The 11,508-nt window shown below is 37.0% G+C and overlaps 1 protein-coding gene across 1 annotated transcript in view; it reads right to left on the bottom strand.

Moving 5' to 3' along the window:
* Positions 1–7,652: 7,652 nt before the first annotated feature.
* LOC148323056 (chromobox protein homolog 1-like) overlaps positions 7,653–11,508 on the bottom strand; it is an 11,353-nt gene continuing 7,497 nt past the window's right edge. The window contains exons 4-5 of the mRNA XM_088316872.1: positions 10,832–10,926; positions 7,653–8,637 (exon numbers count right to left, since the gene is read on the bottom strand). Of these exons, the coding sequence (XP_088172998.1) occupies positions 8,487–8,637; positions 10,832–10,926 (246 nt within the window). The 3' untranslated portion in view covers positions 7,653–8,486. The remainder of the gene's footprint in view (positions 8,638–10,831; positions 10,927–11,508) is intronic.

Genomic DNA, 11,508 nt, shown 5'->3' with positions numbered 1-11,508 from the left:
AACACCAGCAACTCTCAAACACATCCTGACTGGTTGTAAGACCAGCCTCACACAAGGCCGCTATACCTGGAGGCACAACCAGGTCCTTCAGAGCTTGGCAGCAGTGCTTGAAAGCAAGAGAAATACCATCAACTCCTTGCCCTTAAGAGCCACCACTACCATTACAGCACCAAAATTTGTCCGAGAGGGACAGAAAAAGCCCAACCATCCTTTTCTCAAGCCAGAAGTTGGTCAGCTAACCAAGGCTCGGGATTGGAAGATGCTGGTCGACATAGGTCAGCAACTAATCTTTCCAGCAGAGATTGCAACCACCAGCCTAAGGCCAGACTTAGTGCTGTGGTCCCATTCATTGAAGACTGTCTACATTGCAGAGCTCACAGTCCCATGGGAAAATGCAGTTGAAGAGGCCTATGAGCGTAAGAAGTTGCGCTACACTGAACTGGCGGCGGACGCACAACAACGAGGGTGGAAAGCCAAGGTTTATCCCGTCGAAGTTGGATGCAGAGGGTTTCTGGCCTCATCAACCATCAAGCTGCTGAAAGACCTGGGCATCCATGGACAGGCTCTGCGGCACACAGTCAGATCGCTCTCTAAAGCGGCTGAAAGAAGCAGCCAGTGGATCTGGATGAAGAGGAAGAACCCCTACTGGGCTCATAGATCAGCAACATGACCCCCGCGCCCCCCTCCCCATCCCACCACGAATCTCCGTCATCCCACTTGAGTACCCAGGGCAGAACCATCCTCCACAGTTGATTGGGCATGGGACACAAGCGCGGGCGTGATCAACCCGCCGCTGGCCACCATCGATGAGGGTGTCTAGTGATAAAGGCCGAAACACCCAGTGATTTGATGGAACACTACTGACGATGTGTCCCAAATTGACATATTTCCCATTCCAACCATGAGACACAACCCCCATGCCACTCTCAACAGCAAGCCTAACCTCATGAGAATACCATCTATCGGCACAATGGACAGTTTACCATCAAGTCCAGTGTTTTTTATGATTTTGGTTTTATATAAGATTCCAATAATTTTTGACATTTTATTTTTTACATTATCTATATGTGACTTCCAGGAGAATTTGGCATCAATTAGTACTCCAAGGAATTTATTCTCAGACACTCTTTCTATTTCAGTTGCGTTTACATTGATTTTTACTTGGTGTTTGATTGTTCTCGTGCCAAAAACAATGAACTTTGTTTTGTCTAAGTTGAGTGATAATTTGTTTGTGTCAAACCATTTTTTTAATATGATCAATTCATTTTCCACAATAGTCAGAAGCTGTTTTAGATTTTTTCCAGAACAATAGAAAGTTGTGTCGTCTGCAAATAAGACACTTTTTAGTGTTTTTGAGACACAACAAATATAATTTATATACAATATAAACAAATTGGGGCCTAGCACAGACCCCTGAGTAACCCCATGTGTAATCTGTAGTTGATTGTATTTTGTATTTTTAAACTGCACATACTGATATCTATTTTCTAAATAACTTTTCATCCATTCATATGCTCCACATCTTATGCCATATCTCATTAATTTATTTAGTAATATACTATGATCTATAGTGTCAAAAGCTTTTTTTAGGTTGATGAAAATCCCCACAGTGAACTCTTTGCTGTCTATGCTAGTGGCTATTTCTTCGACAAGTTCCATTACTGCCATTGAAGTGGTACGTTTTTCTCTGAAGCCATGTTGTTGTTCATTTAAGAGCATATGTTTTTGGATAAAGTTATCAAGTCTATTTGAAAATAGTTTTTCTAAAATTTCTGAGAACTCTGGTAATAATGAAATTGGTCTATAATTGGTGAATTAGGTGCCTGTCTCCATTTTTATAAAATGGGATGACTTTTGCTATTTTCATTTTGGATGGAAAGATACCAGATTTGAATGACAGATTACATATATAAGTAAAGGGTTGCACTACATGTTCAATAATAGTCTTTACTAATGGCATATCAATATTATAACAATCGGCAGACTTTTTATTTTTGAATGATTTTACAATATTTAATACCTCACTATCATTTACAGCACTAAGAAACATAGTAGAGGAGTTGTTTTTAATATAATTATCTATTTCAAAGGTGTTCTTTGGTTTAGGAATTTCCTTTGCGCGGTTGCTGCCGATATTGACAAAATATTTATTAAATTCGTTTGCTATTTCTACAGTTTTTTCAAAAACTATATTTGTATCTTTTAGAAAGTATTCTGGATAGTCTATTATTTTGGAACAATGTTTAATTGCGTGATTTAATATTTTCCATATTTCTTGTGTGTTGTTTTTATTTTGCTCTAACAATGTATGATAATGATCTCTCTTGCTTGTTTTTATAATATTCACTAATTTGTTTTTAAAAGTTTTATACTTACTTTCGGCATCTTTTGTTCTCAGTGTGAGGAATGTTCTATATAAAATGTTTTTCTTTTTACATGCGTTCTCTATACCCTTTGTCATCCAAGGCTTATCTAAGCCTTTATATTTCTTAGTTATTTTAATTAATGGAAAATATTTATTGTATAAGGAGATTATGATAGATTGAAATGCGTCATATGCAAGATTTGGATCATTGTTTGAATAAACTTCAGACCAGTTTTGATTTTCGATGTCCAACTTAAAGGCAGCAATGGAACACTGTGTTTTTGGTCTTATTTCTGATATTTTAGTTGTTACCTTTGTTTTTTTATCAAAATAATTTTGAAGAACTGCAAAGACAGGAAGATGGTCACTTATGTCATTGATGAGAAGTCCATTTTGTATTTTATAGTCAATTTTATTTATAAATATATTATCTATTAGTGTGGCTGTATCAACTGTTATTCTACTGGGTTTCGTAATTACAGGGAAAAGACCGTTGCTATACATTGTATTTATACAATCTGTTGTTTTTTGGTGTCCGTTTGGGTTTAGCATGTTAATGTTAAAGTCACCACACATTATTCGTGTTTTTTTTGTCATTTGAGTGACTAAGCATGTTCATTAATTCTTTGTTGAATAGGTCAAGGCATGATCCTGGTGTCCTATAAATACAGCTTATGATGATATTTGATAAATTATTTTTGTATATTTCAATAGTTAAACATTCCATTGTGTTCTCTATTGTGTTTGTCATGCAATCTATGATATTGCATCTAAGAGAATTATCCACATATATTGCCACCACCCCCCTTTCTATTCTCCCTATTTGTTGTAAATAATGTATATCCTTCCATATTCATGTCATTCATTTTTTTATTATCAAGCCAAGTTCTGATATAGCAATTATTTTGAATTTGTTTAATTTAGTCAGATATTCTTTGATTTTTGATTTCACCTTATCTTACACAAACAGGCTGAAGAAAGACCTGAGCTCCATCATTGCTGAAACACAAACAGGATTTATGAAAAATTGCCACATCAACTGATTTAGGATTTGCTAGATTACGCAGATGATGTCAAATCTACGGCTCTTATTTTGTTGTTGGACTTTTATAAAGCCTTTGACACTGTTGAAAATGCATTTCTTTTCCAATCTCTTCGGGCTTTTGGTTTTGGGAACAACTTTGTTACTGTTGTCCGAATGTTTTACAAAGATATCATTAACTTGGTGATGGTGAATCAGAAAACATCTAATAGATTCTCTGTCAACAGAGGGGTTATACAGGGCTGCCCCATTTCCCCCTTCTTGTTTATTATCGTTACAGAGCTATTATCTATTTATATTCGTAATGACTGAAAACTGGAAAGGACCACCATTTTTGGCAGGGAATTTAGGATTACTCAACTTGCACATGATACGACCTTTTCTAAAAGATAAAAACCAGGTAGCTCATTCTGTAGCAGGGGTGCTCATTACGTCGATCGCGATCGACCAGTCGATCACAAAGGTAGTATGGGTAGATCGCATGACATTAAAAAATAGATGTCAGCCTATCGTCATGTGATTGATACAGGGCACCTAGTCAGATGACACCTGATTTTTTTGTGACACATAGGTCACCACGCATGCGCAAACAACGGTGCTAAGTGCAGCACAACTAACAAGCTAGCGAGTTAGTTGCCTCCAATTTTAAGCCCTCGTTTTATTCTCTTGTACTAAAGGGGGTATAAACATGAGTGGGTGACATTTTTGAAGTACGTTTGCCTCATTAGCCAGTTGACCATTGCAATACCAAAGAAGGGAAATGTGAAGCAGCATTTTCGGACTGTTCATGGAAAATATGATACCGACTTTCCGCCGAAAAGCGAGCTTCATTTTCTTCTTCAGTGTAATTTTGTGCCAAACAAATTATCTATCAAACTCTCCGATTTTTATCAGCAGGCCCTTCTAGCGTGGGTATTGGCCTTTGTCCACAATTTCTCACCTCATAAAACTCTCGTTTGGAACAACTCCAAAATACTTGTTAAAAAACAAGTGTCTATTTCTTCCCAAATGGCACAAAAAAGGAATTAATCACCTCCTAAATTTTTTGATGAATCGGGTATTATGCTATCTTACGAGCAATTCATGTTTGTTCACAACTTCCCAGTTCCTTTCAAAATCTTTAATTTAGTAGCCTGTGCTATTCCTAATGGTTAATATTTTTGTAATTGGAGGGGGGTAATTATTGTGGCAGGTGCTGCCAGAATCTGTATCCCCCCAGTAACTTTGCCTAGAAAAAAGGGACCCTGCTCAAATTTGCCACACATACTCAAAATGATCCAATAAGTACACAGAATAAGTCACTTGATGGTTGGGGTTAATATTTTTGTGATTGGAGGGGGGTACTTATTGTGGCAGCACCTGCCAGAATCTGTATCCCCCCAGTAACTTTGCTTTGGAAAGAGGGATCCTGCTAAAATTTGCCACACTTACTCAGGATGATCCAATAAGTACACAGAATAAGGCACTTGATGGGTTGGGTTAATATTTTTGTGATTAGAGGTGGGGGTACTTATTCTGGCGGGTGCTGCCAGAATCAGTATCCCCTGGTAACTTTCCTACTGCGTAAGTGGTCAGTGAATGCACCTCGAGTCCGACGCAGAACACGAGTGACTTTACTTATTTTTTTATTCTTTTGCTACTCTTGACGCGGCTATCAGTGGTTATAAAAAATAAACAAATAAGTCAATTGGAATACAATTACGTGTTCTCCAACAGGATAACACCTATCTGTATTTTGCCACTTAATTTGATCTCGCTGGAAACACGATAGCCCACTTCACTAATCCTCTCCCCTTTTCATCGTGTTTTGATCACTGAAATTCACTTATGGTAGCTTCATTGATTGCAAAATTTCTTTGGTCTTACAAATGCAAATGTGGGTAATTACCTATATACATATATATATATATATATATATATATATATATATATATATATATATATATATATATATATATATATACATATATATATATATATATATATATATACAAATATATACATATATATATATTAGGGCTGTCAAAATTAAAGCATTAACTCAGGTGATTAATCAAAAAAAATTAACTCAGTTAAATATTTTAACGCAGTTTGATATACTTAAAAAATAATTTACATACTTTGCAAATATTGTGCCAAATTAGCTGTTTTTTGCACGTCTCAGAACAAAACACTGTGTTCAAGTTACCACTGGGCCTTGCAAACCAACACTGCTGGAGTGTGGCGCTTGTGGTCAGTTTTAAGAAATGTTTAGAAAATAAATGTCTGCAAAGATGTCTCCATTTAGATCGTATTCAAGAATTTAAAAAAAACTATTAGAACAGTCTTTTAATTAAATATACTTCATATTTGGTGATTTTGCATCATTTCCAAGATATTACTCAAGTAAATATCTGTTATAAGCTTATCTGTATATATATATATATATATGTGTGTGTGTGTGTGTGTGCGTTATACATATCTATATATACATATTTTACATTTACAGGATCTGCCCTGTGACTGGCTGGCAACCAGTTCAGGGTGTAGTGCGCCTTTCGCCTGCAGTCAGCTGGGATAGGCTCCAGCACCCTCCCGCGACCCTGACAGGATAAGTGGTGTGGATAATGACACATTTACAGGATATCACCAACCACCAGAATTGGGATCGATTGAACGGTTTAACAACAGTGCAAGTTCCTCTGCCTGGTTAAATTACAAAATTCATGTGATATACAAGCTACTTGTGAACTAAATTATAGGTTCAACAATCCAAATTACAACACATTAATGTATATAATTAATGGGATTGCTATATAATGGATGGATTTTTTTCATCCTTTCCCACATCAAGTGTATTGTAGGCGTGTCAGATATTTACAAATCAACATACACAGTTATAAAAATTAAAAACTTTATTAACAATTGAAAGTGGATCAGACAATAATGGTGACAATGCAAGATACATGCAAAATTACTATACTAATTTGATGAATGCAAAAAAAGGCATTACAGACAAGAACGTGAATCAAGACTGTTCAAAAGTAGTGACAATGTACAACAGAGGCTTTGCATGAAAAATAAAATTTAAAAAAAACATCTATTGAAAGTATAAAAATACACTACGAGTTGCATGGGGCGGATTAATTTAATATGAGGTGTGTTTAAGTCTAATAAATTTAAAAACAGCTATGTCAGTGGAAAAAAAAAATCATTAATCAGCTATCAATGCCAACTACTGTATTTCAGATAGACTGTACATGATTTGTTGTACACATTATTGGTGGCTTTCATATGATTTAGTTTATTTTCACTGTTATTCCAATGGATATTACAGAGTGTCACAAAGTAATTTTAATGAGACGTACTAAGTGATGTGTATGACTGAGGAACATATGGATGTGAAATACAAATAGAAACGTTCAATGTAATAGTTGCAGCATCTCGTTTGTGAATGATTACTGTCTAAACCTTGCTGAATGCTCAAGAATATCTTGCTACTGATTCAATTAATATTAAGCACATGCATTCAATGGCTTGGCTACTTCTGACAGCACGTTTTGTCTGTAAAAGTACATATGCATACAGCTGTTATTTGAGTTACAGTGGCTTCAAAGTAACAGACCGTGGAGCATAAAACAATTCTACTCTCAATATACAAACACTAGCAATTGTTTGACAAAATCGGTCAGACACAGCTTAACTTTAAAATGTTTTTCCTGTCCTTATTAAGATGCATAACTACACAGAATGTTTGCCAAAACAATATTCAAGCAAAACTCAAAAGCACACTCATCAAAAGCGTGAACATGTAACCAGACAAGAGGCATAAGAGGTTCATTTTCTGTGACAGTAATTTCCCAAGTAAAAATTAACATTTGATGTCAGGACTTATGGTGTCACCAAGAAACTCAAGAAAGAAACAATCTAAACGTCAGAACTCATCTGAAATGGCTGTGATATTAACCATTTGACTACCAAAGACCATCTTTCAACATCCCTCTGGTCAAATATTAAATCACAAACTTGCATCGGAAGATCATCATCAGTAACAGAATGAGGTGACAATTATTAGGACATAAGTCGACTGACAAAGTTTTGGTTCTAAGTACAGGAGGGGAAAAACCAGGGGTTCTCTCTCAAACCATTCATCTGAACTCCAAAGTGCCCTTTGCTACAACCAATCATAAAAATTACATTTTGGTTTAGCTGTGCATATTGAACATCAGTGTTTCAGACTTCGCTAATAATAATGTGAACACAGACAATGATTGGATCCTTTATTGAAAATTGTAGATTGATTTAAAAACTTGGGCTTTTATGCAAGACATATTTTAGGTTCACCAACAAAATTGTTACATATGTTCTGACACCAGCAAGACCAACTTCACATTATCCCAACGAATATGATTACATTACAGAACCGTATTTGTTGAAAAAGACAGTACAGTTGAGCTTAGTTGAGTTGCCACATTAGAAATTATGGTGTCAATGACATAGACCACAAGACATATGTACATGGCTGCGGTATGAGTACAAGTATAAAAAGAGGACAGGGTAGTTAGTGGCTATGGGAAAATGACGATTTAGGTCACAAAAATGCTTGCCTCGTTCAATTGTTCGACTTGGCATCCATCATGAAATTGTCTGCTATTTATCACACGCACGCACACACAACTTAAGGAGGCCAATTTGCTTGCCACAGCCCAGCCAACATAAATCGACGGCATATACTTTGGAAGATTTAATAACAGTTTTGATTGTTTCACTGCATATCATTTTGGCCAATTCTCAACTTAGAGCAAGAAAGCAGAACACTTAAAACAATTTCATGGTTGACATACTTTTAAAAATATTCTTAGTCAGAACAAGGAGTATATTTTGATAAATGGAAGTTTGGATCCTCAAATTGCAGTTAAAAAAAAAAAAAAAAAAAACTTACAACAAAAATGTAACGGTGGCAATCAACACCCCACTGTGTACACATTTTGCACTTGCCAAAGTGTCCGTTACAGTAAACTAAGCTCTACATGTTGATGTACTGTAGTTTTAATAACAACCCTGCACCTCCTCATTTTCTCTTCGTATATATCCACTTATCTAGTCTTTTTTCTCCTCCTCCTTCTTTTCCTCTTCCTCTGTGGGATAAGAGTGCCAGGTGAGGCGCTCCTCATAGAAAGAGATGACCACCTGGGGACAAATGACGTTGGCTTCTTTGGCTGGGACAAGGTCAGCCTCATCTGAATTCTTCCTGTTATGAAAAGCAAGGGGGGGTTGGGTTAAGAGGCAAGAACACTTAATTGTCTAACTTTTTTTTGTTGGACTGCAACTTATATGAATATATTGTAAATGCACTTTTAGTATGTCAATAGTAGTAAGTTGTTCTGCAAATCATAAGAGGATTTTTCATTTGCGATAAACGTAATAAAGTAATCGTTTGAAGTGATGACAAAGCAATTTTAAATGTGGTTGAATGATACGACAGATGGCGAACACAGTTTTACTAAGACCGGGAGGAACTCCGGGTGAGTTACCCCACAATCTCTGAAAGGATTGTGGATGCTTGGGATAACTTTTAGCCACATTAGCCGCTGCATACACTATTCGAGCTTTTCGCAAAAGCCTGGCAAAGAGACTGACACTGACAAGAAGGAACTTGTGTGAAATACTTAAAAAAGTACAACCGATTTCAGTTTTGCTCCCGTTGCCCTTTTGAAAATATACGCTAGCATTCATGCTATTGTACGTTTTAAGATGGTGTATGTTTTACCATGCCTGTGTCCAATTATACAGTGAGTCTTATGCATGAGTTAAATTCAGAAAAAGCACCCCAAACTAAGACAGCACCTTTTAACAGAGCGTGAATTTTGTTAGGTGGAAAGGCGCAATACAAGTGAAAGACCATTTACCAGTCAGCCATCCTTTCACTGCTTTTTACTGCTAAGTTTCTGCCATGGTGTGGTTTCGTTTTGTCTGCCTTTAAAGTTATACAAAATAATTGACCTGTTTTGTCAAAAGCTGCTTTCAAACAAAGTTCTTATTACAGCCAAATATTTTGCAAATATATAAACAGAGTCAATGTAAATCTTTACAACATACGAAACTACGATATCATAGCTGAGATGACTATACGTCAGCAAATATTGTCATGCTGTACTGCACCAAAATAGACTGCGACCGATGAACAAAGTTGGTCACACTAGTGTTCCAAGTGCAAAACCTAGTGAATGAATGAGTAAATATGTACAAAATTAGTACACAATGGGAGCGGTGTGGGTGTGGGAGTCCTTGCTGAATGGGAGCAGGATGGTATGAAAGTCTTTAACCAAGCGGGATAGAATTTTCTTTTTTTTTTTTTTTAATTTATTTTCATATGGTCCTTGACGGGACGGTATTTTTTCTGTGGGAGTGAAATTGGACGGGAGTGAAAATCCAATCTCGTCTCACCCTCTAATGTACATTTATCCATCTACATAAATACAAATATACATGTACATAAATATACACATATTAGGGCTGTCACAAACAATTCTTTTTAGAATCAATTCCTGGGGTAATTGCCACTGCCCTAACAACCCACACACAAGAAACACATTTTTCTTTACTCTGCAAAATGTTTGAAAGTGATAAGCTCGCATCTAGAAATAAGACATAAGTATGCTAAGGTAAATAATACTATGCTCACTTAGAAGTAAACAATTTCATATTAATTTTGGTATCAGCCATTGTCTGCTGCTGTGCTTTCTCAATTGTCCGTTTCCATGGTCCTCTGTGGACGGTAACACTTAAAAAAGTTAACATATGTTTTTATTACCTTTTATTATACTGTAAATCACAAACACAGCCACTGTGGGCTGTTGCCGACACAAAAACTCTGAAAGAGCATTGTTCAGCAATTGCTCAGAACATGGCGTGAAACCACAAACAACACAAAAAAAGATACAGCCGTGACTAATAAGCTGGCCTGCTCTTTATTTTTCGTTCACATTTCCCACAATAATCACGTCACATTTTACTCACAGCCCAGTACTTAGCAATGAGAGAGACAGGCAGGATTTTTTTAATTGTAAGGGTGGCACGGTGGACCACTGGTTAGCACGATGGCCTCACAGTGCAGAGATCGTGGGTTTGATTCCTGGTCCGGCCTTCCTGTGTGGAGTTTGCATGTTCTCCCCATGCCTGTGTGGGTTTCCTTCCAGTACTCTGGTTTCCTCCCACATTCAAAAAACATGCATGGCAGGTTGATTGGACACTCTAAATTGCCCCTAGGTATGAGTGTGAGTGCAGATGGTTGTCCGTCAATGTGTGCCCTGCGATTGGCTGGCAATAAGTTCAGGGTGTACCCCGCCTACTGGCCGAATACAACTGGGATAGGCTCCAGCACCCCCCCGTGACCCTTGTGAGGAGAAGTGGTACAGATGATGGATGGGTGAAAGCGGACCTACCATTTCATCAGGAACATCAGCTCGCCACTTGAATCTGTTGCACCAATAATTCTTTCTGGCTGCAGACCTCTCCCAAAGCCTCTGACTTTCTCACCCTAAAGCAAACATATGAAACATCAAGAGGGAAATAGTGTGCTGCCATGTACAGTTTAAATTTAAGTATAAAATGTTGACAAAACTAAACAAGAAACAGGCATTCATTTGGTGGAAATTTGTTGTTTTGGTCTTCTGTATTAATAATAATAAAAAAGATTTTTCCCCAAATACCCAATCATTATCAGTAGGAATACCAAGCTGCAGCCTTAACAGCAATATAAAAAGGTTTTCGTCTCAGCATAACTTTATTATATAATAATTAAAAACAAAGCTAGTTAAAAAGCTAATAAAGCTGTTAGCCAAACACATTAGCGCTGCGTGGATATTGTTCGTGGTACTGTATCCACTGCAGCAGCTCATTAATAATTGAGACAAAGTGCTGGCTGTGCTGATGAAGCGACAGGACACATGCGAACAGTCAAACCAAACGATTTAAGACGGGTTCCAAAAAAACATTTCCAGCTCTATTCTGCATGTGTTCTTGTGAGTGAGTGCCAACACACTGGATGACTGACTGAAGGGGCAATGAAGCAGCACCAGTGAATGACGACGTACTCTATGTAAATAAACACGCATGTAAA

The sequence above is a fragment of the Idiotropiscis lumnitzeri genome, chromosome 15, assembly GCF_059441095.1.
Source record: "Idiotropiscis lumnitzeri isolate Australia: NSW breed Sydney's pygmy pipehorse chromosome 15, RoL_Ilum_1.0, whole genome shotgun sequence".
NCBI lineage: Eukaryota > Metazoa > Chordata > Actinopteri > Syngnathiformes > Syngnathidae > Idiotropiscis > Idiotropiscis lumnitzeri.
The sequence above is the reverse complement of the archived record's forward strand: the minus strand, read 5'-3'. Positions and strand labels throughout refer to the sequence as shown.